This window comes from Aspergillus aculeatinus (genome assembly GCF_003184765.1).
Source record: "Aspergillus aculeatinus CBS 121060 unplaced genomic scaffold BO66scaffold_1, whole genome shotgun sequence".
Classification (NCBI taxonomy): Eukaryota; Fungi; Ascomycota; class Eurotiomycetes; order Eurotiales; family Aspergillaceae; genus Aspergillus; species Aspergillus aculeatinus.
The window spans coordinates 1,378,740-1,404,943 of record NW_020291470.1 but is presented as its reverse complement, the minus strand read 5'-3'; the positions used below and the strand labels follow the sequence as shown (position 1 = coordinate 1,404,943).

Sequence of the window (26,204 nt, the reverse complement as noted above, 5' to 3'; positions counted from 1 at the left end):
GCCCGGGTATTACAAGGATCTAGATATTGTTGCACTGCTCTTAGGGACTACAATGGCTGTCTCCAACTATACGCCAAGCTCACTAATTAGAAACCAAGTGTGTTTAAACAATTCATCATTTAATTTTTCTGAATGGATAGCTTAACTCTGCACCAAGGTCCGCATGTGTATCTGGCGACGATCAACCATTAGTGTAAGCATTACAAAGCCGATTACTTCTTTTCTTTTTTTCATGCTTTTTTATCTTTTAGAAACGTCTAGGCAACGTTTGAGCAGGGGTACGAATGTCTGCCTGTTAATCTGCATATTGCTCTCCTCAAATGGTCACCAGCGGGCGTCGCTGCGGGCAAGGCTCCGAGATGGCCCTGGGCTAAAGGACTGAGATTAATTGTCCGCTTGAAATTAGCCACGCAACGTCATGGCATTTCGATTTTTCTTTAAGGAATAATCTACATACCGCTATTTGGTGGGAGAGAAAAGGGTTGAGTTCGAATGATATGATACCTGACACGGCCTGCTAGAAACAGTGATGCCTTATATATGATATGCTATCCTCCCGAGCTTCTATTATCTTTTGAGATCCTTGGTCTATTCTGACTGATTGGAACTTTGTGTGCTCAATATAGCATTATTCCCATTTGAGTCGGCTACCTTTGTCTTACTATACTCCTGACCTTTCGGTGCTTGTGAAGAGCCAGGTACCGCTTATTTTCATCAATATAAGCCTTGCTCCATCTCCCATTCAGATCTTTTCCAAACTTCCCGTCTCACAGGGTGCCTCATTGACCTTCCTAACTTAGATTCACTAGTCTGTCTTGCGCCAACAGCCTTGTGTGTGGACATGAACGACGATCCGAGCAATAACGATGCGGCCCATATACGTTTCACTTATCCTGATTACCAACATCATCTAGACCATGGTCAACTTATTCCTACTGGACCCTCTGGACCATCTGGAATACATTCATTAGTTTGTTATCTCAAGTAGAACCTTTCTACCCCTACTGAATCTAACTTCAGTGTTCAGCAGCAAAGCCCCTCATCGATTCCCTCTCTCGGGTCTCCTTCGATCAGTATTAGTCCCACGGAAGATGCCATTCGTCACGGGTTGGACATTCCTCTCCTCTACGACCACTCCATCAATCCTCTAGCTAGTGATCAACCTTTGTTTGACAACGCGAACCCTTTAACAAATACGGACATTGAAGATACTGGGTTCGATCCGCTATACTTTGCGCCTGCGCCTGCGCCTCAGGCATCGAGCGAAGTATATCGGGATGAGTTCAAGCTTGCCGTGGAAAATCTCATCCACATAGTTCAGAACAACGTCTTGCAACGCCAGATCCCTCAGCTACATGATGCCAAAGACTTCCTGCAAGTTATCTGGCACAGACTGAACGGCATGATTCAGCAACAAATTGACATATTCGAGAGATTGGCAGATACCGGTCCAAGAACAAGCAAATTCTGCTGCTGGCTTTGCCCTAGTGGACAGCGTAAGTTCTACAACACGCGGGCCTCCTTCAGACGTCATGTTGCCTATGAGCATGCCCCACGGTCTATCTATCGTTGTCTCGATGACAAGTGCCTTTGGACGACGAGGAGGAAGGACAAGGTGCATTCGCACTTGAGACACAATCACGGATTCCAATGGCGGGCCACTCGCGAGCAAATCAACATAGTTGAGACTAAGCTGCCCCCACCTCGTGTCTGCCCGCTGTGTCAGCATGTTGTTAACTCCTGGGATGAGTACTTTAAGTGCGTGTGTGGGCATTGTCAGGTGGCAGGAGCTGGCTCGGCAAGCACCAGCGCTAGCCAGAGTCGCCGGAACAGCGACGACCGTGGACAGGGCAGTGGTGGCTCTGGCTTCAATAATTTCCAATTCCCTGGCAGTGGGCTTGGGGCGAACAATGGCCAGTCCCCCTCTGGGAACGGCACACATACGGGCTCGACCTTTTTCAGCACGGGGTATCACTATAACCAGCATACACATCAAGCGACACATGGTGTAAGCGGCCCCGCGTCAGCGACTCTGACGGGCCCAAACTCCGGTGTGGTCTCTGATTATGGGCCATCACATCTTGGAGAAGTTGAAGGGCCGCGTTCCGAAGAAAAGACATGTGCCGGACCAACAAGTCTAACAAGTCAGCATTGGTCGATGACGAATGGTACCAATCCAGCCACATGTGGCCAACACAATGAGGGAACTGTCTCCGAGATCCATAAGTCGCACACCAACATCTCTGGGCCTGAGAAACATACAAGAAGACCCCACTCACAAGAATCGCTACAGAAAAGATTTCTCGCTAGAAGTCAAGGAGAGCTCCACCAAGAGCCAAAGAAGGTGCAGCCCGAGAAGAAGTGCACCACCTGTGGACATGTCTTTGACAATTGCTCTCGATGTCGACGATCAAAAGCGCTTTCCGGAAAATGTCATCAATGTGCAGATCGGACCTGCAACAATGCAGGTCTCCAAAAAGCAGAGATCTGGCGGGGCCGTGACCGGGCTCCTCGTGTGAATAGACAGGATGCCCTGACACACTCCGTCACCGATACGACTTGGTCACTGCCATCGACAGATATTGGGAATGATCACTCTGATCCTCCTCGCGCTACGGGTGCTTTTAGTATTCCCGAAGAATGCCGACCTTATGAAGTCTCCTCGCTGCACCGTAAGCTCACGTTTCCTCCATTTCACAGCCGAACCAAGCTAGATAGCGAGAGCCACAGTCCTTGCAACACAAGATCGCGGTCCGCTCTAGTGCCAATGCTTTCAATTGATACCAATGTGGTGATTTCGACGAAAGACCCTTCCGGGAAAGAACCCGCAGTTATCTGGCACGCCCCGGCAAGATGCCTACCAGCAAAGGTGCAAGCTCAATCGACACCCGAAGCACAGACTAGACTACATCAGTGCCGCGCAGGCCAAGTAACAAGGTCTTTCGCGGTTTTCAGTCAAAGGCTGGTATCTTTCGATCAAGAGAAGACTGAATTTTGCAACTCGGACTCATGCACGCCACATGAGAAGACACTATCAATCAGTCATCTGGACCACGCGGTGCTGCGTGTGATGTACAGCTCTGTGTCTGGAATGATCCTCTATGGTATGTTTCTTATACACCTAGCCTTTCACGCGTATAGACCATGAAGCGGCTCATGTGCTCACTGTTCCACAGAAAGAGAGAGCGAGCAAGGCACCCTGATCGAATCGATGGATGTGGATGTCACTCGTCGATCCTTGGGATGGCCGTGCAAGCCGTCTACACAGAAGACACGTCTTCCTCAATTGGCCATGAAACGAGCTGATAAGAAGAAAGGCACTTCAATGTTGCGAGCACGGCTCCACATAGTTGTCGAACTTCTTGCACTCCACGCGATGGCCATCAAACAACGGTCCAAGAGGAAGTGTTTGACTGACGGTACTCATACCGCTAAAGACGTCGCTCGTTCAATTTCATGCACTTCACCTGGGCTAGCAAGCCCGCATGATGTGGTCTCCCCGCTGTTCGACGCTGTCGTGACGTTGGACACTTTTGCGATGGTGAATATCGTATCCTCTTGGATCGCAACTATCGTCCCCGATACTGAAGGGCAGGTGGAATTGATGCTGTTAATGTGGTCGTATATCTATATCATTCTCAACGGTAGCCCGATCACTCTTCGGCTACAGAGCTAACATTGACAACAATACCTGCCAATGCTGCTTCGTGATGATTCAGAAAGGGTTATGATTGGTATCGTCATGCGCCGCTTCTGTTTCACCTGCATCGATCCGCTTGTCGTACTATGCATGTTTATTATGTTCCACCACTAATATACCTTTGCAGATAGTGATAGTTCTCTCTCATCTTCATGTAACAAATCGAAAATCCTGAACGGATACTAGTCAAAACATAATACCTAGAAGGAAGAGTAGATTCACCCCTTACTGGGTGGATGGACGGGCCTGCGGGGATAGGAGTTAACCGGCAATCTCCACCCGAGAGAGATGACATAACCATATCCGAGGATCCGCCCTATCGATAAGCGTCGGTCAGCAATGAGCAAACAACATCCCCCTCTTTCTCTCCAGAAGCATGGGGCAAAGCGCGGCCTGCCCTCAAAAAGCACTAGACCAACTTGCCGGCCAATTGGAACCTCGTGGCTAGTCTTGCTCTGCAGTGACGGATTACCCGTTCGATTGGCAGGGTGTCTGCTATGACCCTTGCTGAATTCACACTGTTTGCACCACCACCCTCTCACCCGTGTGGCTGATAATGAGTTCATCTGGCTTGCCCCCCGCTGCTGGCGGCGGCCCTCCGGGATCTTCTCCTCCCTCTCACCAAGGAGCATCGGATTCAGGGTGGCATCCGGCTCGGGAATGGCTTGAGGAAGACGAAGAAGACGACGAGTATGAGGATATGGACTATGAGCCCAATGAAACTGACGAAAGAGACGACGACGATTCCGATATTGAGCCGTATGACGACGAAGATAACGACGACGACCTAGACCACATCGATATCGATGGTGCTAATCTCAGTACTGTTCCCCCCTCCCCTCCAAGTCTTTTAGTCTGATTTGTGTGCCAGCTCATTGAGCTTGGGAATGTATTGTTTTGGAGTATACGACTGACTTGTTCTTTCTTATCTGCCTCGTTGCATCTTAGATCCTGAATTACATCTAGGAAATATAGAGATTGAATTCGCCATGGACGAGCCAGGCCAGAACGGGAATGGTGGAGAGACTCAGAGGGTACGACAGAATAGAGGTAACACGATCTGATCTGCGGCTCATTGATTCGTCGAACTCATGGTTACAGTATCTGCAGCTCGGTTGCTGAATTTGTTGGCGTCCAACGGCTTGCGGCACATCTTGCACTACAACGGGCTGCATGAGACCTCTCCCGGGGAGGAGGAAGATGACGACTACGAGTTTGGCTTCTTTGGCTACCGTCGGCGAGCACGGCGATCCGGCCAAAGCAAATTCCCCAAGGTTCCCAGCGACGAGGGCCAGGATTTGATGAGATCGGGCGACTTTGGACGCAATACAAACTACGTTGATCGACGCCAGCGACGAAACCAGGCGCTTGCTTCGAAGATCATGTGGCGGGAACTCGGGGTAAACTTGACGGGAACAAATAGGCAGGATATCCGATCGATGGCGCAGGTTCGTGTTCCTTCCTGGATACCATACAAGACATTCTGTTTGCATGCTAACCTTCGGCGTACAGGGGCTGATTCCCAGCTCAGTGGCGGACAAAGTCATCCATTTCGACTCTCGCTGCTACTCAGGCCAGTTTTCCGACGACGGCAACTTCTTCTTCTGCTGTGCCCAGGATTTCAAAGTGCGCATGTACGACACTTCCAACCCCTTCAACTGGAAGTACTACAAGACTGTGACGTATCCATTCGGGCAATGGACTATCACCGACGCGAGCCTGAGCCCGGACAACAAGTTCCTGGCATATACGTCGATTCGGAATCTCGTTTGCCTGGCGCCCACGGATCCGGCTGATGAGTCTGAGCCGGCTGTCCTGGATCTATCCTCGATACCCGGAAGACGAAGGATGCGCTTTGGTGGGAATTCTCACTTTGGTGTAAGCTTGAATGACACTGCCCGTTGATGAGATCGTATATACTCAAATTGCCATAGATCTGGTCGATTCGATTCTCAGGCGACGGTCGCGAGATCGTGGCTGGCACTTCCGATCAATCCGTCATTGTCTATGACCTTGAAACACGACAGTCGGTGTTGCGGTTACAGAATCACGACGATGATGTGAATGCCGTTTGCTTTGGTGACCAGTCTTCGCCCCATATCATTTATTCCGGATCCGATGACACGACTTTGCGGGTTTGGGACAGACGCTCGATGGGCGACGGGCGCGAAGCTGGTGTATTTATGGGACATACGGAAGGATTGACATACGTTGACAGCAAGGGGGACGGACGATACGTACTGTCGAACGGCAAGGACCAGACGATGAAGCTCTGGGATCTGCGAAAAATGATGACCACGGCGAAGTTTGACTCGATCGATCTCAACACATTTACCACGGGATTCGACTACCGGTTTGAATCCTACCCCGATGACTACTACGAACCTCATCCTCACGATTGTTCGGTTGTCACCTACCGTGGTCATCGGGTCCTCAAAACTCTGATCCGGTGTCATTTCTCGCCGCCCAACAGCACCAACTCCCGATACGTATATAGCGGAAGCGAGGACGGCAAGGTGTACGTGTATAACATGGATGCGACGCTGGCGGGGACGATTGACGTAGGGCAAGCCACTCACAATTCGCGCCCGCTGGACCCCGACATGTCGACTGCTGCATATGAGATACGTAGCAGCCGGAGCGATGTGCTGTGGAAGACATGCGTGCGGGACGCGAGCTGGCATCCGAGCTGCCCAGCTGTGGCGGGTAAGTTCCAAGTTCATGCATTGATGTCTATGACCGGTTGGGAACCAAGCTAACCGTGCCTTTCCAGCGACCTCGTGGAATGGCTGGGGTCTGTCCACTGGGACTTGCACCTTGCACACCTGGAACGATGGCGCCACATCCGACGAAGGGACCCCTCCATTAGCACGCAATTACGACAGCAAGTTGAATCCCGTGCCTGAGTATGATGATTTCAAGCAGACGATGGCAGCGATGTCTCGCAGTCGGCCTGTTCACAGATCTCCGCTGGATGACGAACTCGCGTACGAATTATGGTGAATTATCTGGAGGTATATTATACAGAAGCAGGCGAGCGCACTCCGCGAGTCTGAAGTTGCTCACTAAAAGGCGTTGTTTCATCTGATTTTGGAGCGCGTGAGATTGTTTTGGATTTTAGTGCGCTTCGACACGTAATCCACGAGTCCCAGATAGAATGCTCTTAGCAGTGATAGTCCAGCTTGCTACTATATATTATATTGACCAGATTGATGCGATGTGATGCCAGGAATGTATTTTTTGAGCTCTGCACCAGTGTTAGACGATAACAAATTGAAATTGAAATTGAAAAAAAAAAAAAAAAAAAAAAACCAGAAATCTAGCAACAGAGATAGTTTCCAAAGCCAACGCGATCGACAGATGTGAGGACCCGAGGACTCAAGGACTCGAGGAGGGAGTCGAGTCTGGGGAGTGTGTGCCACAGTGTGGTCTGTCCGCGGGCGGAGTTATACATCTGCCGCTCCGGGGCTGGGAAAGCTCCACTTCTGCGCCTTCGAGACCGCCCGCAGTTCCAACCAAGCAACAAGCCGAGCAACAAGCAAGCACAGCAGTAGCAGTAGCAGCAGCAGCAGCAGCCTTCCTTCCCTCTCTTTCCTCTCTCTCTCCGAGTCTCCCTCCTCCCTCCTCCCTCCTACTTCGTACTTCTTCCATCTATCGCGCGCGCTCCACCTGCAACCCTTCTTTGGACACGTCTCAAGGACTCTTCTTCTTCTCTTGCCTTTTTCCATTGTCCCTCAGTTCTTTCCCCCTCTTGAATCGCCCCCCCCCTTCTTCTTTCTTTTATCTCGCTCTCTCGCCACCCTGTGACTACCCTATCAACCTGGTGCGCAACAACACCAAGGGACCACCACCTTTGTGCTAGGCTCACGCGCAGTTTGTTTCGGGCTTCCTCCTGACTCACATCATCGTGTTCAGGCAGATTGACTCCAGATCTCACAGCGTGTTACTAACACAAGTATCAGCTCGAACCTTGTCTTTTGTATGCTCTCATCGGAACAGTGGAACCTGTTCATTGATAGCTCAAGGTTGAGCTACATTCTGTGGTAGCAGCACGTCTCGGCGCCGCATCTGTGGAAATAAACCTCACACCCTCCTTCTTCATTCCCCCTCGTCCTCTTCATTTCTCGCTTTTCTCAGTTTTTGTTGTTCCATTTGGACACAAGAGGTTCTCTCTTATCGCACACACTACCTGTACTTGCAATCACTCGGAAGGCAAAGAAGCACTACCTCTGTTTATCAGACACAAATCAACTTCCACTCGGACGTTGGTGAAAAGACCTGTGTGTTCTCTTTGAAGCTGCCTTTGCTTCACAATTGTACGTATTATCGAGCCTTTTTTTCTTCTTGTTTCCTGTCGGACATCATTGCCGCCCTGCACCCCCCGTGTTGTTTTTAAGAGTGTTGAAAACATGGATCTTCTTTCTGGGCGACAAATGACCCAGCTGCCGCCGCGGCTTCTCCAGTATTCGCACCGTCCGATCACCGTCCGATCAATATTCCTTTTGCTAATTGACCTGGTGTGTCTGCAGACATGTATTTTCACTTGATTCCCCGAAACTGAAAGCCAAGAAGAAAGAGAAAAAAAACAGAAACTGTATCTTCCCTCACGCAAACCAAATCAAGAAACTGCCTTGAGAGCAAGAAGACCGAGTCATAACTAAATCACAATGGCCACTGAGGATGATAACTTCGACATTGACATCTATGGCGACGGCGGGAGCTACAATGCTAACGACCAGGGCGATGACATCAAGCACGAGGACACGGAGCTCATTCTAGACGCGTCGGACGCCACGCAGAATAACAGCGTCGCTCAGGGCGATGGCTCATCGGAAGGAACCCTGAAGCAGGAAAGTGAAGGGGCTGCGCCCAGCAGCACCGAGAGCGTAGCACATGGAACAGCCGCCCCCCAACAGACCCACGCTCCGGTTCCCCAGCAAGGTGTGAAGCGCAAGGAACACGATGATCGTCCGACGGATCCCGATGCGACACCTGCTCTTCTCATCTCGGATCTGTACTGGTGGACCACGGACGATGACATTCGCGGCTGGGTGGCTCAGGCCGGCAGCGAGGATGAGTTGAAGGACGTGACTTTCAGCGAGCACAAGGTGAACGGTAAAAGCAAAGGGTAGGCTTGCCTCTATGACTAGGTCCTTGGGGATGGCACTGATACTGATCCTCTTCTAGACAAGCATTCGTTGAGTTCACGACCCTCCAGGCGGCCACTGCCGTGAAACACAAGATCGAGTCGTTCGCCACGTCGGGGCAGGCCGGACGCAAGCACATGGTCGTCTATACCAGTCCCCAGCCCAACCCTTTCCGCACATTGCCCAAGGATGCGCCCATGCGCAAGGACAACCAGTCGCGATCGATGTCCGGCGGCTTCAACTCTTCCAACCAAAACATGAACTTCGGGATGAACAACATGGGTGGTGGCTTCCGAGGCGGTCGGGGCGGGTTCAACAACCGGGGTGGCATGAACAACATGAACAGCTTTGGCGGGAACCGCAACTTCCAGGGTCCCATGGGTGGCTTCCAGCAGCCGATGGTCGGAGGCTTCCAGCAGAACAACCCGATGGGGATGCAGAACTTTGGGTTCAACAACCGCGGTGGGATGATGGGTGGTGCCATGCGTGGCGGCCCCGGTGGCATGCGCGGCCGGGGCGGCGGCATGGCGGGTGCCAACATGATGGGTATGCCGGCCATGAATCCTATGGGCGCCATGGGGATGAACCCGATGTCCGGGGGAATGAATCCGATGATGGGCGGAATGGGTGGAAATATGGGTATGCAGGGTATGTCTCGAAGTTCTTGACTGGTGTGCTTGCGTAACCTTATTGACCGGGTGAATTCTTACTAGGACAAGGCGGTTTCCAAGGCCCCAATCCAGCATTCAACCAGGGCTTCTTCCCCAACGCTCAAGGCGGCGATGGGTCATGGAATCCCCACGGCGCCAAGCGCAGCCGACAGGAGTGATATCCTTACCGTTGGCCTTTCATTTCCCTCTCAACCGGGCTTCTTTTTTCTAACTGCTTCATGTCCGTGGCCCTGGGTGGTCACGGGCCTTTGATCACTGGTAGTATTTATGTATCACATGTGCTTTCTTACTTTCGTCCACGTCGGGGTTCATGTTTTCTGGCTTGCTGCAAACGGTTCATATGGGGAAATTGGCATTTATTTCTTTGCTTGTGTTTCTGTTGTTCATGAGGGCATCGTGTTTACGGTGTTTTAGACCAATCAAAGGGAATCTTGTATCATCTATTTGTCTGTTGTCTGTTGTCTGTTGTCTGTTGTCTGGTTAGATGACCAAGCTGTAATGAGCAATGGAATGGGTACTACTGTGTATGTATGTGGTGTTGTTGTGTACAGAAGATTGACCGCGGACAGGATAAACAAAGGCCCGGGGAAGTGATTGAAGTCAAGATGCCGAGTTGAAGCTAAACTAGATTAATCCCACCCGCCCGCCTTCTTATCGGTTCTGTCCGTCCCTCACCTCGTCGTCATCTCTTCTCCCTTCTCCGATCCCCACCAAAAAGCTGCAACTTGCTGGTCTGGTCCATGAAGACAGCGGCACGCGACACTCGTTGACTTTCAGCCGACCGAACAATTTTGACCGAGTAGTGTCTTGTCAGTATTTTCCGGGTCCCGACCTCATACAAACAATCGCCAGCGTTTCCCCCGCGGTCCTTGGAATCTCCCCTCCGCTCCCCGCCCACCTGACACCAGCCCGGAGTCCGCCCAGCCCACGCCCACGTCCACGTCCACGCACAAGCGCACGCACACTCGCTTTGTTTCATTGTCGTTGTTATCATTTGCGACAAATCTCCACGAGATACAATCCATCCACCATGCAGGCTGTTCCCGAATCCCGTCAACAAACCTTCGACGAGATCTACGGACCTCCGGAGAATTTCCTGGAGATTGAGGTACGCTTTGCTGCCATCGAGACACAAGAAAGAACACCATGCCATACCTCCCAAAGCCTACTACATTCATTCACCACCTATTCAATCCAATCTCAATTCCAACTAATCCCCAACCCATCCACAGGTCCGGAACCCCCAAACCCACGGCACCTCGCGCAACATGTACACCTCGTACGAGATCGTGTGCCGCACCAACATCCCCGCCTTCAAGCTCAAGCACTCGGTCGTGCGCCGCCGCTACTCCGACTTCGAGTACTTCCGCGACATCCTGGAGCGCGAGAGCACGCGCGTCACCATCCCCCCGCTGCCGGGGAAGGTGTTCACGAACCGGTTCAGCGACGACGTGATCGAGCACCGGCGCGAGGGGCTGCAGCGGTTCCTGCAGATCGTGGCCGGCCATCCGCTGCTGCAGACGGGGAGTAAGGTGCTGGCGAGTTTTGTGCAGGGTATGTATTTTCGTATATGGTTAAGGATGGTGGGGTTGTGGGTGTGAAACTGGTTTGCTGATTTGTGGGAACAGATCCGAATTGGGATCGGAATGCGTGGTAGAGTTGAGCTGAGTTGTGGGGGTGGGTGGGTTGGGAGCTTTTTGTCGGTTTGCCGTGTGCTCTTGTGGTGTGGTCTCGTACGTGCCGCAGGAAGAACAGCTATTGATGCTGTCGGGTATATCATGGTTCCGCTCTCCCGGCATACACTCAGCCTGCCCCTTCAGCACACCTTCCAGCTCAATCCCGTCGATAGCAGGGACTTCGGAAATTTCCTCGACATCTATATACCTCCGCTTCGACCTTCGATATTCGACATCTGAAATCCCCTTTGTTCCCATATAGTGTATCTTCCACCCCGGTTGGGACCAAGTCCGGCGTGCATCCCCTATCCATCGCAGAGAGGACCAAAACTCATCTCGCATCCCACATTTTGTTTTTGTTTGTGTGGATTTCCTGCATGTGCTGATTGTTCCATATGTATCTCAGCGACGACTCTGTTTTTAGCTTATTTGATTTACGATGAGTTGTTTATACCGTTTGAATATGGAGCTGTATGCAGCCTGAATGAACTTGTATGAGCACACCCCGGAAGCAGATAGGTATATCAAAGCCGGTTTACCTCAGAAAATCGAATATCAGCAACAACCATAACACAAACCCCCCACAATTCAACCACCTCAATACCCCCCCTCCCCCTCCCCCTCTTTTCCCTCCTCATTCCCAGCCAACTGCACCACAATCCCCACCCCCGAACTACTCCCCACCCTCTCCGCCCCGGCCTCCACCATCGCCCTCCAGTCCCCCGCCCCCCTCACCCCACCACTAGCCTTGACCCTCGTCCCCGTCCCCATCCTCCCCGCAACCCACCGCATCACCCGCACATCCTCCACCCTCGCCCCGGGCCCATCAAACCCCGTACTCGTCTTGATATAATCCGCCCCCGCCAGACAAGCAACCACACTCCCCGCCACCACCTCGTCCGTCCCCGCCAGCCGCCCCGTCTCCAGGATGACCTTCAGCACCACGTCCGCCGGGATCGCCGTCCGCACGGCCCGGATGTCCGCGTGCACGGCCGTGTACTCCCCCGCCTGCAGGAGGGGCCGGTTCAGCACCATGTCCAGCTCGGTGGCGCCGGCGGCGACGGCGGAGGCCGCTTCGTGCGTCTTGGAAGCCGTGGGGTCCGTGCCGTGCGGGAAGGAGATTACGCAGGCTATGCCGGGGGTGGGCGTGGGCGTGGGCTTGTCGGGGGTGGTTTGGGGGGAGCTGCTGCTGGACAGGTTCTGCACGGCGCGGGCGACGTAGGGCAGCCGCACGCAGACGGTGGCGAAGTGGTGGCGTTGGGCTTCGGTGCAGAGGGTGTCGATTTGCGTGGGGCTGGCGGTCGGGGAGAGTTGGGTGTGGTCGATTGTGAGGCTGGGGTGCGCGGGGAGCGGGTAGGTTGGGAAGCTGGTGGTGGTGGTGGTGGTGGTGGTGGATTGGAGCTGTTGGAGGGTTGTGGTGAAGAGGGCTTTCCAGTCGGAGTCGGTTGGGGGGGTTGCGGGGGGCATGGTTATGTTTGGTTTGGTGGTGGTGGTGGTGGTGGTGAGGGTTGAGAATGTGGGTTGGGTTGGAGATGGATGCTGTGCTTGTTAGTTTGATGTTGAGTGTGAGTTTGGGGAATGGGAGGGAGTAACTACTATACAGATTCCACTGGTGACTGTTGGTGGTGTAAACAAGAGGAATGGAGCATACACATCATGGATAGAAAGAGTGGAATCGCGGGGGCGGGGAGGGGGAGGGGTTGGATTGTTTGCGGAGAAATCTCCACGTGATGTTGATATCAATATCAAACCGCCATCCCATCTGTCTTCGATCCAGCCCCATAGATCTACTCAACATCCTCACATCATCCAGTATTTACCCCACGCCAAAGTCCAAATCGTAAAGAAACAATAATCAAATTGGTACACCCCAATGCTAATATCAAACTCCCCACACCCCCATAAACCTGTCCCCTGCATAAAACACCCTCTATCCACAGCTCTTACACTCCGGCCCACGAACATCGTCCACTCGACCAATCTTCCTCGGCCCAAATCCCCTCGGGCCTCCCCCTGGACCACCACCGCCACCACCACTACCACCACCACCCCCAAAAAGCCCCCATCGCGACCTAGATCCCGAGCTATTCCCCTTCCGATGGATATTGAACTGCGAATTCTGCGCCGCGGCGTAGGGATCGAGCTATATTTCGCAAAACCCATGAATATCAGCTAATCCCAACGCCACAACACAAGTCGCCATAAGTAGCAGCGGAAAGGCAGCAAGCAACCCTCACAACCACCTCACCACACAAGACGCAACCCCATAACCAAGAAGAGGATGTATGACTCACCGAGAACAAGCTCACGAGATACAGACCCAGAAACACATACACACTCTCGAAGAACCGACTGACTCGGACGGAGAGTGGGGGGCTAGACGGGGGGGAGGGAGATTAGCACGGTGCTTCTTGCTTCGGGCCCTGGCATGGCATGGCATGGCATGGAGGAAGGGGATATCGTGGTGGTTGGTTACCTTCCGAGAACGCGGCCGCCGGACACGTAGGTTCGGGGTTCGGGCGCCATGATTTATTTGGGGGATCGTAGGCTTGTTTGAGGTTGAGGTTGAGGTTGATGAAGGGAAAGTTGCAGTATGGCGTCAGATGAAGTTGCCATCATCGTTTCCATTTCGCACTGCAGGGGGAGGGATTCGCTAGATTGGGCTTAGTGGGGATTATGCCGGGAGTGGGGAGGCTATTTATGGTCCGGTCCTGCTGAGTCACTATCCACGGCCTAGTTATGATTTTATAGTTTTTAGTTCTTATGAAGAGTTGCTGGAAGTATAGCGCAACCCAACTAGGAAATTGGTATCATCCTCAGCTCCAGGCTCAGTCATTTAGCTCAACTCAGCTTGAAAGTATGAGCCCCACCATACTTGAGTTAGCCTGGTGGATCCTATACTACCTCAGTTTTAGTACTTCATCCTCTCAACTTGAAACGCGAATACTCAGCATAAAAGCCCCCAAATCCCCCCTCCCCCCATACCCATACCCATACCCATACCCATACCCAACTCACACTACGATCCCCCCCCAAAAATGCCAACCATAAACCTAACCCAGCTACACCTCTCCACTCCCCTCCCTCCAACCTCAACCTCAACCCCCACCACACTCCTAAAATCCCACCCTCTGCACGCCCACCCCCAATCAATCAACATCAACATCTACATCCAGCTCGAAGACCCAAGCACCATCTACCTCCTCCACGAGGACCCCACCACCACAACCCAAGCTACAATCGAAATCACCCGCAGATCCACCCACAGAATCGACCTCGATCTCCCAGCCCAAACCCTCCCGCTGACCGCCCCCGTTCTCGCGATAGGTCGGTATTTCATCCGACGCGGCCAACGCGCCGAATTCCAGCGGACGTTTGAGGCGAGCAAAGCCCACCTTGAGGCGTTTACGGCCCCGTATTCGCTGGTGGGCGGGTGGGTTGCTGGGGGTGAAGGGAAGAATGGGGGGGATGCAGACACCGACGAGGGGACAGCGGAGTTTGTTCTGTTTAGTGGGTGGGAGGCTATCGAGAGGCATTTTGCGTTTGCGGAGACGGAGGGCTTTAAGGAGTTTGCGAGGATTAAGGAGTTTATGGAGGGGGCGGAGATTAAGCATGCTGTGAGGTGGGAAGGGGGTGTCTGAAGGTTTCTTGCTGTGGAATTCGGGCATTGTGTATATAAGGTGTTGCGGTAGTCAAGGATCTCTACTCTTACTTATACTGGGCGGTACTATGCTCAGCGTGATATCATGCCATTAGAATAGTGCTAGACAGCACAAGGAAAATTAGCAATTAATTGCTTGGAATACTATGCACTGTACATTATGCATCGAGGGTCACGACAAGACTATAAGCTCCAAACCCATCACAAGGACAGGCTGAGTCCGGACTCAGAGGATCTCCATTCAACCAGACTCGCCTCTTCCTCCGTCTGCGACGTCAAAGCAACCGCATCGCCCTTATCCAAATCAACATCCTCACCCTTGAAGACACCGTCTTCAGCAAGTCGTACCGCAGCAACACCAGCCAGCTCCCCTATAGACGACCCGCCCAGAAATCGTAGCATCGGGAGTTCAACCCCAACCTCCTTCACAAACCATTGCCGCAACCCAATGGCCATCAACGAGTCCACCCCCATCTCGCTCAACACGTTACCAGGAGTCACGGACTCCTCATCGGGGAGACGCAGCCTCGAACGAACCTCCTCAATGAAGCCCGTACTGATTATCTGTATCGCGTCATCGATGCTATTTGCTTCCGTCAACTGTACTTTCATCTCCACAGTGTCCTTACAGACGCATGCTTCACTAGAGGGGCGTCCACTCTGATCAATGAAGCCCCACGCTCTTGGATTCCGGAACCATATTGCGTCAGAATTTTTGGCGGCATCCACAAGCTCGAACCCCGCGATGATATCTGCGTTTCTGCCCGCTTCAACCCGCCCAGCAAGAATTGCCTCCGCCATAATTTCGTGCAGATCATTTTCAGTCAGTTGTGAGCTGCTACTGCCCATTGTTTTCTGAAGGATGTCATGCAAAGCAGAATCTGCGCGGGCAAGATAGCCCACTCCCTCAATCGATGTCGGGTGGATGATACTTCCCACTCGATTCTGCTTGCGTCGCCGCTGGATAAGCGCAGACATGAAGTGGGTAGCTGCTGAGTAGGCCGCCTGGCCGATGTTGCCCATCGGTCCGGCGGCTGACCCAAAGAGGATGAAGAAGTCCAGATCAAGGTGGCCGAATATCTCATCAAGAAGAAGGCTTCCTTGAACCTTGGGGCTAAGTACTGACTGAAAATCTGAAATATTGATATTGGCGAACATTTGGTCCTTAAGGATCATTGCACCATTAAAGACCCCACCTATTGGTGGTAGCTGGGCAGAGAGTGTATCGTATGCAGAAGTCACTGATACGCGACTCGTGACGTCCCTAGAATATCTGGTCAGTAGCTATCAGCGAGATTGTCGAAGAAAACTGACATTGTAAATGGAATTACGCGAGCCCCCAAACTCGCCATCTCCCCAATCCACAGAGGATCAATCTTGGGGAATCTGCTGCTCATGGCAACACACCGCGCACCTCGATGAACCATCCATCGACAGACCGATTGGCCCAGACTTCCAGTCATTCCAACAAGGAGATATGTTTTGTCTGGTGATAGTCTTACCGCCGAACTTGCCGTCTGAATTTCGACTGGGATTTTATCATGCACAGTCCAATCCACGACTGCTTGACGGGAAAGATCCGTATGCATGCCGTGGATATCACGAAGAGAAATTAAATCAGTCGCTTTGTCTGCCTCCATTGCCTGCAAAGCAAACCCATATGCGCTCAGGAACGTCTGGCTCACAGCGACTGGATTGCTAAGCCTCGTGATGCTTGAAGACCTTCGACATACGTTGGTCAGCTTGAGTTGAACAACATCCTCTGAGACAACCGCTGCAATTCGAGAGAACAAGTTAGGCTTGCCTTCTTCAAGCTCAGCAATGACAGACAGGTCAGAAGGTAAAATGCGTGCGAGAGAGCGCACTGATTCGTTGTTGTGAATGAACAACGAGTGCTTTCCCGGTGAGACCACAAAATCGCTAGTACTGAAATAGACTTGCATCTGTCGCACAGCACCCAGAGCCGTGAACGCTTCCTGTTTCAATCTGCTCATCGATTCGAGCCCATGAATCAGTACTGACATATTAGGTATTCCAGAGCCCACTACACTAATGGCCATGATTGCTGCAGCCATCCTATTTAGAAATGTGGGCTCCACAGCTTCAGGGAGATGCTCCGGCATCCGAAAGCAATAACTTAGAGGCACAGAGATCAACGAAGCTTGCTGCGACGATAGGGCAAACCAACGTGTTCGGTCACTTGTATCGCGGCCTATCACCAAGTAGAGATATCCAGCACCTTCCACATGATAAGCGTTCAATGTGGAGTAGCTCGCATCAAGCCAGCGCTGATGAGAGGTACCTCGACAGTCGTCACCCTTGCTGCCTGCTCTTTCGGACAAAACAAATTCTCGACGCCGATTTGAAGGTGGAATGATATGCACCACTGATTGATGCAAATTGGCATACCCGTTTAGTCTGCGCCGACCAGCTATGTACCGATTATTCAGTGCGTCGCTAAGATTAAATCGCGGAATCTGCAACGTGCCATTGACGAGCCTTAGCTCCGGCTCAATGCTATGCACACGATCTGACAACGTGAAGTCATTGTCTCCAGTGGTATGAGACAGTCGCAAGAAGATCGTAGCCAGTCCCGGTGCAGTAATCTCAGCTCGATCAGGAACATTCAGGTACTGACAGAGGAGCTGCGGGTTCTCGTATGCAACGCAGTTTATAATGCCTTTAGCCATCGCCCAGTATGGATCTTGGCTCTCGTGTCCGGCAGTTATCCAGAGAAGCCTGTTGGCATGGTTCATTAGCGCCTTGAGTCCACCCAGACGCTCTTCTGTGAAGACTTTATAGCAAGGACAATCGAGATCCGTCAAGACTAGGACGTGTGATTTGGATAGGTCTTGTTGATCCAGCACCTCTAGTGTCGATGCAATGACCACACGAGAGAAAAAGCGAGCCAGAAGCGCCTCGAGCCCTGATATAAGATTCGCAGTCGCGTTTGTTGCACCCCCAACAATCCAAACATCGTTGTCAAGGCGGCCTGAGAACATCCATGGATTACGCTGAAGCATGATTGCCTCATCGGTAGCTTGCGAGACAAATGTCGAATTGAACACAAGTTCACTGGCAGGTGAGATTGCTTCGAAACCACCAAAACCAGTCTGCTGAAGCAGCTTCTCCCAATCCTGGATACTTAAAATTGGACTCCACTGGCGAACGCTGTCGTCATCTTGCCACCACTTTGCAGTGCCACAATTTGCCAGCATAACACGACTAATATCGAGGTTAGTTCCTTCCCGCGCAACTAGATAACCACCAGGTTTGAGCAAGCGCCGGATATTCACCATAGTCTCACGAAGCCTCTGTGATTGGGACAGAGAGTTAGCAGCAATAACTATATCATATCTCTCATTCTCAAAGCCTTGTTCAAGCAAGCTCTCTTCAACATCAAGTCGTTGCAAGATCAGTTTGGTGTTATTATCGCCGGCGAACGTCTCATATGCCTCTGAGAGCCGAATCGCTGATGTGTCAGTGATGGTGTATGATTGGTAAGAGCTGCCAATCTTATTGAGAACGGATCTTGCCGTTAATCCACTCCCTGCATTGAGCTCTAGGATTTTCGCTTGAGGATAGCGGAAGACCAGCTGTCCGACAAAAGTTGCAAGCTCAGAGCTGCTAGGGTCGCTTTCAAAAGGATCCAGATACAGCCTTCTAGGTTCAAAGTCATCATTGTCGTGGCAGAGCGGTAAGGGGCCGAAGACTCCCTGCAGCATGCTGGACAAATTCTCTCCAGCTACCCGCAAATTGTGCCAACCCGGGCTTGTCTCATCTGCGATCTCTAGCACTTCGTCGATGGTGTCATCCAACCACTCAGGCTGATAAATAGGATGAGTGCCATCACGAGTCATCTGCAAGACCCTTTCCATCCACTTTATCACACTTCCACGGTACGGATCCATAGGCGCATACTCCAGTGCTGTCAGCGTCTCCCAGGCGTCCTTTATGTATAGTAGAGCACACTGCTCTGCGCAATACAAGTTTGATTCGGTCTCTGAATTGGCACCAGTCTTCATTGGCACAGAATGAGGCACAAGCGGTCCCCAGACAATCTCAGAGAAGATATTGCGATCATCAGGGACGGCGAGTGGAGCGACCTGAAAGCCTTCGATGAGAAAGACGCCTTGACCCTCACTATTATAAGTGTGAATATCCGCTTTCGCTCCGTCGACCGTGTCCTCAAGAAGCGCAGTATCAACCATCAGATCCTGGGTTTCGTTCAACGATTCTGCTCGGCAGAGTAATGGGTTCATGACAATATGCTCTATGTGTACGGGCACACTTGGTGTCTGTAGCTTTACAGCAGCCAGCATACCATGAAGACTAGAGTCCATGGCTGCTGGATGCAGCGTTGACGATGATGTGTTATTGCAGGAGACGACACCTGTCGACCCATTCGATTGGCGGGCAACAGCTTTGAGGCCTCGAAATGCACCACGGTAGTCCAGACCGAACTTCTCCAAGCCGGCATAGAAGCTGTCGATGTCCACCGGTCTTGTGAAAGGCGTTGGCATCCGTCGTGGAGATAGCGCCATTGCGTCTGTTTCACCCAGGGAAAGCGTGGTTCTCCCCGAAGCGCAGACCTTCAAAATTCCTCCAATATTGGCATAACAGGTAAACGTGCCTAGAATTTTATGATCTCTCATGGACTCCTGCTCGGCCCTGAAGATAACTTCAACACCTTGGGGGTCGTCTGGAATGTTGATGGCGCGCTTGATGTGCATTTCATCGATCTCGAACAAGCGCAAACACTGTCCCTGAGTCATTATGAGGGCCGCCTCGAGCATCATGACAATGTAGCCTGTGGCAGGAAAGATAGCCTGAGACTGCACTCTATGATCATTCAACCATACCAGCTCTGTCCGACTGAGAAAGTTCCGCCATCGCCATTCATTCTCTGTGGTCTCAGGACTAAGTGCCCCCAGCAGATAATGTGGTGTGTCAGCACGGTGCAGACGGGCGTTGGTCAAGCGAGACATAGCCCAGTAAGAATTCGTATGATCGAAAGGGTAGGTTGGTAGATCTTTCAAGAAGTGGCAGTCATGATCAAGGTCGAACAGCCTGATAAGTTTTTGAGTCTCGAGACTTGGTAATTGATGATCCCAGAAGAGTGCGATAGCGTTGGCAATAGAGTCAAAGCTACCGCTGTCCCGGTGAGCCAGACCGACATAAGACGACAGCTTGGTATCACTTTGCTGAAAGTCAGACAGGGTCTGCAAGACCGGACCTTTGAGCGTTGGATGCGGGCCGACCTCAACCATCATGTTCGAACTCGCAAGGCCAGAAAGCACAGCTTGAACAGCCTCGCAAAACAGAACAGGACGAAGCATATTTTCTGCCCAGTATTCATGGCACACATCGTGCCTCTCAAGGCTCTTTGCATGGTATACACTGGAGTACCATGGCACATTGGGCGGTCGATACTTGATATCGCAGGCTCTGATAGCACAGAGATACGACTCAGCACAAGGCACCATATGGGGAGAATGATACGCCGTATCGACTTTTAAACAACGTGCTCTGATGTTCAAGCTCTGCAAGATCCATTCCAGGTCCTGCACCGCATCCGCATCACCTGAAAAAGTCACACTCGTGGGAGAGTTGCTGGCCGCCACCACAATTCGACCGCTGAATCCACCATCTTCACAGAGGAAAACTGCATCCTTCCAGGACATCGCCCCCGCTAGCATTGCCCCCGGCTGTCCACCCCTACTCATGCTTTGGTGGGTTGCCCAGCCTCGCAAATATGCCAACCTAATTGCGTCCGATGCTGAGACTACGCCAGCTGCGTATGCTGCGGCTATTTCACCGGAGGAATGCCCAACAACAGCAGAAAAGACTACTCCCAACACGCGGAGCAAATTGACCTGAATAATCTGAATGGCAGCTCGTAGGGTTTGTGATACTAGTGCCTCATGGATCCGAGAGGTATCTTTGGGGGCCGAGAGTTCTTGTGCTAGCAAGAAGTCAGGGCGATATTGTGGCGGAAGGGAGATTAGGGATTCTTGCAGCTCTTCCATCCATTTGAGGGCTTGCGAACTTCGAGATATGAGGTCCCAAAACATCTGCGGGTACTGTGCGCCCTGGCCGGTGAATATTCCAACAACTCCCTTGGAAATCGTTCGGTGCTTGGTGGTGGTCTCAATTGAGCTACGATGTTGGAGCTCTATCTGGAGCTTGGTCTCAAGATCGTCCAGTGAGGATGCTGTCAGGGTGAGACGATGGCTCATAAGAGATCGGTGATGCATCAACGACTCTGCCAAGGTAATGAGGTCGGTCTCAGGGCTTTGTCGTAAGTATTCAATGTATCGGTGAAGTAAGTGTGTCAAAGACTTCTCTGTGGCTGCGGAGAAGACGAGTGGCAATAATGGGGGTAAAAGTGTCTTTGGCAGATATGGCATCGGAGCCGCATAGCTCTCAAGAATGAGATGTGCATTTGTACCGCCAAATCCAAAGGAATTGACCGAGACTCGCCGCGGAACGCCGGGGGCCAGAGTAGGCCACGGTACCACTTCAGTAGGCACTCGCAGATGGGTAGTGTAGGGTGCGATGCTGGCGTTGATGCGATCGAAGTGCATGTTAGGGGTAATGACACCATGCTGGACGCAAAGGGATGCCTTAATAATGCCGGCTAGACCCGCCACACTCTCGGTGTGACCGATGACCGTCTTGATAGAGCCCACATACAGAGGGTTCTGCGGCCGGGATCTCTCCTCGAACAGGGCATCGTATATCGCCGTTGCCTCCTGGGGATCGCCAGCCTGGGTCCCAGTCCCATGGGCCTCGAAGTACTGACACCGATCCTCCGGACGACTCTTAGGGTCCAGGCCAGCGCTGGCATAGGTCGACTGAATCAGCCTCGACTGGGCCGTCCACGAGGGCATGGTCAGACTCATACTGCGGCCATCCGCGTTGACCCCCGTCGCACGCACGATACATTCTACGGGATCACCGTCCCGTGTTGCATCGCTCAACCGCTTCAATACCACCGCGGCAATACCCTCTCCCCGGGCATACCCATCAGCATCCCGATCCCACATTCGACATCGACCAGTCGGTGACAGCAACCGCAACTTGGAGGCAGCAATATACTCCCGCGGGCTGAGGATCAGGTTACTCGCCGCCACGATGGCGACAGGGCAATCGCCCTTCCGCAACGCATCCACCGCCTGATGCATGGCAACCAGACTCGACGAACAAGCGGTATCGATGGTGATTGAGGGGCCATGCCAGTCGAAGAAGAAGGAGATGCGGTTGGACAGCATAGAAGCAGCCCCGCCAGTGGAAGTGTAGGTCGGGATATTTTCCCAGTCGTTCGTGATAATATTGCTGTAATCTGTGTTCATCAGGCCGCAGAAGACGCCCGTGTCCGAGTCCTGCAGAGTCTCTATGCGTAGACCTGCTCGCTCCAGGGACTCGTAGACTACTTCCAGCAGTAGTCGTTGCTGAGGATCCATGGCCTCGGCTTCGGTGGGGGAGATGTTAAAGAAAGAAGCGTCGAACTGCTGGATGTTCTCGGACAGAAAGTAGGATTCCGGGGCGTTCCCCGTACCGTGGTGAATGTCTGGGTGATAGAATGCATCATGATTGAAGCGATTGCTGGGGGTCTTAGAGGCGAGGCTGCGAGGAGATTGAAGAAGGTCCCAGAGCTTGGAAGGGGAAGAAGTTGAGCCTGGGAAGCGGAAGGCCGTGCCAATAATGGCAATCGGTTCGGAAAAGGAAGGCATGACTGTAGCCGCGGGTCTACCTTATAGAGGTAGCAAGTACACAAATACACACCACTTGGTCTCACACCAAGAGAATGATGGAAAGAAGAAAAGAACGAAGTATTATACTCAAGACAGAGTCGGTTCTTCAGCTTGGAGTTAAGTGCATGTTCTCGACCTTCTTTCTGTCTGTCTGTCTGTCTGTCTGTCTGTCCTTCCTTCTATATCAACCAATCGATACAAGGTGCCCTCCTGGTCTGCAACTCGCATACAGCGGCAGGCTGTCGCGGAAAGTACATCCATCTCGCTTGTAAGTATCTCGAGGATTCTGGCTACCAAACGAGTCATCATTCTTCAAGCAATGAACATGAACAGCCTCGTTGGAGTGGGGGCGAGGAGATCATAGCTGAAACCAAGGAAAGATGCAAGCTGGACGCCTATCGGTTGCGAGGACGCACAGTACCACTGTGCATTGTTAGTTATCTCGGAAGTGAGTAACTAATGAGTGAGTGATGACCATCCCCGCTAGGTGCAGAAGATTCCAATCCAGTACATGCACTCTACTAAATTAGTGGCAGCCTTAGCACGAACGGGATTACTTCCTCCTCCCCTCACCATTGGCGGGGTTGCCCTCGAGTCAGTCCCCGACGCCAAAGCCCAAGGAACCCCTCGCACCATCGCGTGGGAAGGAAGGCTGAGTCCTGCCTCTTGTGTCTTACTTCTTCCAAGTTTCCAATCAGCCGGGCTGATTGGGGAAATAGTTCCGACACCAACGCCAACACGAGGAAGACATAGAACTATAAGCCAAGCTGATAATACGAGATCTTGCAAAAGGGACGCAATCCTTCTGACGAATGACGTAGCGTCAGCTCAGGATGGAATTGCTTTCCTTCTGGAATAAGCTGAATCGCATTGTCCATTGCCTATTATCCGGCGGGGGTTGTCCAGATGCATGGTCTGGAAGCGTTTGCTAATGATGATTGAAGTAACAACTTGCGAACGACCTACTTGGTAAGTAGAATTAGTAGACTTGGCAGACTTAGGTAGTAGCAAACAATAGCCAGACCAAGCAGTAGGGGAAGAGGGGGTAAGTGACAGTGGCTGGCTGCGTACAGCCCTAGTATACTTGCTTCCATTCCCCATCCTTCCAAATACCTTCAGCCACCAAGCAGCACGAGTCTGCCTCGATTGGTGTGACAGATAACGGTTGGGTTGAGGGTATCTTTTTTTTTTTTTTTTTTTTTGCTTTTTCTTCTCAATCTCATAGACAATGCGTCTGACTTCTGCAGCAGCCCATTCTTTGACTCGGGGGCGGATACCCCAATTGGTCTCGAGTAAGCCCAAGGCTGAATAGCCGAGCTTTCAGGATGCAAGCGACAATAGAGATATCGAGGGCTTTAAAGCAGTCAGTCATTGCACATGCATTCCTTCCAAGGCATACTCAGTCAGTATCAATGCAAACATGGATGTAGTGTCTTTCGCATTCAACGGTCCGGTCGAGTACGACCAAACCCGACCTCTATACATTGACGCTCGAGATCCCTCGCGCAGTCTGAATGCTTATCAACTCAAGCATCTCGTGCAGACCCTGGTGGCCGGATTGAAACGCCATGTTGAGCCCGGGGAAGCGGTCTTGGTTCACCTGGGCAACAGCGTGAGTATAGTACCAATCGACCTGTCCCTGTCCTCACAACCGCCTGTATCCATGACTGACAGCCATACCACTCCGCCAGTTCGCCCACTCAGCCCTATTCTTCAGCATCCTCGGAGCAGGGAATGTCTACATCGGCGCCGGACCCGACAGTCCACCGCTTGAACTGGACAACGTGGTCAAGGCAGGCGAACCCAAGCTGATAATCACCACCAGCGCAGCCCTCGCCACCGTGCTCGAAGTTACCTCAGCGCGAGGCATCGCAGCGAAGCAAGTCTGCGTCTTCTCCGAGGACACCATCCTGAGCTTCCTGCACAGCCCCGACACCCTCACCCCAGAAAAGCCACCGATCACCACCACAACCCCCCAGCCCATCCCACTAACCACCCTCCTAACCCACGGCACCAGCCCCTGGACCCCCCTCACCGCAACCCAGGCACACGCCACGCCCGCCTCGATGTTCTGCACCAGCGGGACCAGCGGACTCCCCAAAGCCGCGATCCTTTCGCACACCAACATGATCACGCACCACCTCAGCAGCCACTACCCCACCCCAAACCCAGTAACAACAAGCCGCCTAATCGCCATCCCAATGCACCACCTCTACGGCGCGGTGTGGACGCACATCTTCCCGATCCGCTACGGCTCGCCCGTCTACAGCCTGCCGCGCTTCGAGATCCACGCCTTCCTGCAAGCCATCCACGCCCACCAGATCACCAACACCTACCTCGTCCCGGCCATGGTGCACATCCTGACCCAGACCACCCTCCCCATAACGCTTAAACTCGCCTCCCTCCGCTACTGCCTCGTCTCCGCCGCCCCCATCGACGTCCCCGCCCTCGACCGGCTGCAATCCCTGCTCACCCATCCCTCCGCCATCGTCACCCAGAACTGGGGCATGACCGAGACCGGCCTCGTGTTCCTGTCGCCGGCCACGGATACCGTCCACGACAAAGCGAGCATTGGCCGCGTGCGCGGGGACGGGGTCGAGGTGAGGCTTGTTGATCCCAGGGATCACGGGGCCGTTATCGAGGAGGACGGGAGGGCCGGGGAGATGTGGGTCCGTGGGCCGGGGATCTTCCTGGGGTATAAGAATCGTCCAGACAGTAATGATGACAAGGAAGAAGGGGGCTGGTTTCGGACGGGGGATATGGTGTTTCGGAAGCAGGGGCTGTATTATTTGTTTGGGAGGGTGAAGGAGATTATCAAGGTTCGAGGGTGAGGTTTCTCTCTCTACCCTTGTCTTTTTCATGGCTTCGGAAGAAGGTATGCGATTGGGGTTGGGTGCTAACAAGTGTGAGTGTGAGTGTGCAGGTATTCTGTCGCCCCCGCGGAGATCGAGGATGTGCTGGTCCAGCACCCCGGCATCGACGACGCGGCTGTACTTGGGGTGCAGGCAGGTGATGGCAGTGGGACGGAAGTGCCCAGGGCGTTCGTGGTGAGGAAATCACCAGCATCAACTAAAATCACGGTTGAGGATGTCTATGACTTTGTCGCGGGCCGGCTGGCGAGGTACAAGGCGCTGGACGGGGGGGTGGTGTTTGTGAGCGAGATTCCCAGGACGGCGACGGGGAAGATTCAACGGGCCAAGTTGGGGCAGATGAATGCGCAGAGGGAGAAGATTGCGAAGCTGCTGGCGGCGAGGAAGGTTGCTGTGGAGGCTGTTGGGTAGGTAGGTAGGTGCCTGAGTTAGTGAACTGGTATAGATGATATGCTATATAGGTTGTTTGTTCTGCATATGTTTTTGTGAATAACAGTGGTTTTGGTTGTTTTGTACCCAAGATCCACGGAGATCTTGTGTATCATGTCGATATCTTCCTCCGAGCTGTTCAATACTTACTATAGATGAGCTTTTCTAGGAAACTGAAAGAAAGGGGGGTCCGGGGGTTCTCCCCCGGAGACCGTCCATTGCGGGAATTAAATTGAGTGCTACTGGAAAGTTGATGGAAGTCGATACGAGGCATATCTTCAGTGGTCAACCAT

The 26,204-nt window shown here is 52.6% G+C and overlaps 8 protein-coding genes across 8 annotated transcripts; 6 read left to right on the top strand and 2 right to left on the bottom strand.

Moving 5' to 3' along the window:
* Positions 1 to 917: 917 nt before the first annotated feature.
* Positions 918 to 3,676, top strand: BO66DRAFT_397193 (putative C2H2 zinc finger domain protein; the record flags this gene model as incomplete). Its single annotated transcript, XM_025648580.1, has 3 exons — positions 918 to 970; positions 1,021 to 3,104; positions 3,177 to 3,676. The coding sequence occupies 3 exons, from the start codon at positions 918 to 920 to the stop codon at positions 3,674 to 3,676; spliced, it is 2,637 nt and encodes an 878-aa protein (XP_025509412.1).
* A 372-nt stretch (positions 3,677 to 4,048) lies between these two features.
* On the top strand, positions 4,049 to 6,962 carry BO66DRAFT_387450 (WD40 repeat domain-containing protein). Its single transcript, XM_025646310.1, has 6 exons — positions 4,049 to 4,521; positions 4,649 to 4,750; positions 4,802 to 5,148; positions 5,213 to 5,578; positions 5,635 to 6,406; positions 6,474 to 6,962. Exons 1-6 carry the CDS (start codon positions 4,401 to 4,403, stop codon positions 6,701 to 6,703), a joined length of 1,938 nt encoding a protein of 645 aa, XP_025509411.1. The 5' UTR covers positions 4,049 to 4,400; the 3' UTR covers positions 6,704 to 6,962.
* A 1,277-nt stretch (positions 6,963 to 8,239) lies between these two features.
* BO66DRAFT_11521 (RNA-binding protein) lies at positions 8,240 to 9,938 on the top strand. The gene is made up of 3 exons (XM_025641855.1): positions 8,240 to 8,828; positions 8,888 to 9,495; positions 9,567 to 9,938. Exons 1-3 carry the CDS (start codon positions 8,368 to 8,370, stop codon positions 9,674 to 9,676), a joined length of 1,179 nt encoding a protein of 392 aa, XP_025509410.1. The 5' UTR covers positions 8,240 to 8,367; the 3' UTR covers positions 9,677 to 9,938.
* A 610-nt stretch (positions 9,939 to 10,548) lies between these two features.
* Positions 10,549 to 11,175, top strand: BO66DRAFT_311482 (sorting nexin-3; the record flags this gene model as incomplete). Its single annotated transcript, XM_025643327.1, has 3 exons — positions 10,549 to 10,626; positions 10,751 to 11,072; positions 11,147 to 11,175. 3 exons carry the CDS (start codon positions 10,549 to 10,551, stop codon positions 11,173 to 11,175), a joined length of 429 nt encoding a protein of 142 aa, XP_025509409.1.
* Positions 11,176 to 11,848: 673 nt separating this feature from the next.
* Positions 11,849 to 13,720, bottom strand: BO66DRAFT_284033 (2-deoxyribose-5-phosphate aldolase; the record flags this gene model as incomplete). Its single annotated transcript, XM_025643100.1, has 4 exons — positions 11,849 to 12,738; positions 13,142 to 13,337; positions 13,489 to 13,570; positions 13,671 to 13,720. Coding segments are annotated over 4 exons (1,218 nt in total), but the record flags the coding sequence as incomplete, so codon positions are not given.
* A 476-nt stretch (positions 13,721 to 14,196) lies between these two features.
* BO66DRAFT_425034 (uncharacterized protein) lies at positions 14,197 to 15,005 on the top strand. Its single transcript, XM_025650199.1, has one exon. It carries the CDS (start codon positions 14,233 to 14,235, stop codon positions 14,833 to 14,835), a length of 603 nt encoding a protein of 200 aa, XP_025509407.1. The 5' UTR covers positions 14,197 to 14,232; the 3' UTR covers positions 14,836 to 15,005.
* Positions 15,006 to 15,056: 51 nt separating this feature from the next.
* Positions 15,057 to 22,591, bottom strand: pyr2 (non-reducing polyketide synthase pyr2; the record flags this gene model as incomplete). Its single annotated transcript, XM_025645122.1, has 2 exons — positions 15,057 to 16,119; positions 16,170 to 22,591. 2 exons carry the CDS (start codon positions 22,589 to 22,591, stop codon positions 15,057 to 15,059), a joined length of 7,485 nt encoding a protein of 2,494 aa, XP_025509406.1.
* Positions 22,592 to 24,032: 1,441 nt separating this feature from the next.
* Positions 24,033 to 26,105, top strand: BO66DRAFT_416819 (adenylate-forming enzyme AfeA; the record flags this gene model as incomplete). Its single annotated transcript, XM_025649628.1, has 3 exons — positions 24,033 to 24,224; positions 24,304 to 25,439; positions 25,536 to 26,105. The coding sequence occupies 3 exons, from the start codon at positions 24,033 to 24,035 to the stop codon at positions 25,891 to 25,893; spliced, it is 1,686 nt and encodes a 561-aa protein (XP_025509405.1). The 3' UTR covers positions 25,894 to 26,105.
* Positions 26,106 to 26,204: the final 99 nt, after the last annotated feature.

Coding starts and splice junctions, on each gene's coding strand:
- BO66DRAFT_387450 (XM_025646310.1), top strand. CDS start 4,401: ATGGACTATGAGCCCAATGAAACTGACGAAAGAGACGACGACGATTCC. Junction 4,751..4,801: donor GAGGGTACGACAGAATAGAG/GTAACACGATCT, acceptor TCATGGTTACAG/TATCTGCAGCTCGGTTGCTG. Junction 5,149..5,212: donor ATATCCGATCGATGGCGCAG/GTTCGTGTTCCT, acceptor TTCGGCGTACAG/GGGCTGATTCCCAGCTCAGT.
- BO66DRAFT_11521 (XM_025641855.1), top strand. CDS start 8,368: ATGGCCACTGAGGATGATAACTTCGACATTGACATCTATGGCGACGGC. Junction 8,829..8,887: donor GTGAACGGTAAAAGCAAAGG/GTAGGCTTGCCT, acceptor ATCCTCTTCTAG/ACAAGCATTCGTTGAGTTCA. Junction 9,496..9,566: donor TGGAAATATGGGTATGCAGG/GTATGTCTCGAA, acceptor TACTAGGACAAG/GCGGTTTCCAAGGCCCCAAT.
- BO66DRAFT_425034 (XM_025650199.1), top strand. CDS start 14,233: ATGCCAACCATAAACCTAACCCAGCTACACCTCTCCACTCCCCTCCCT.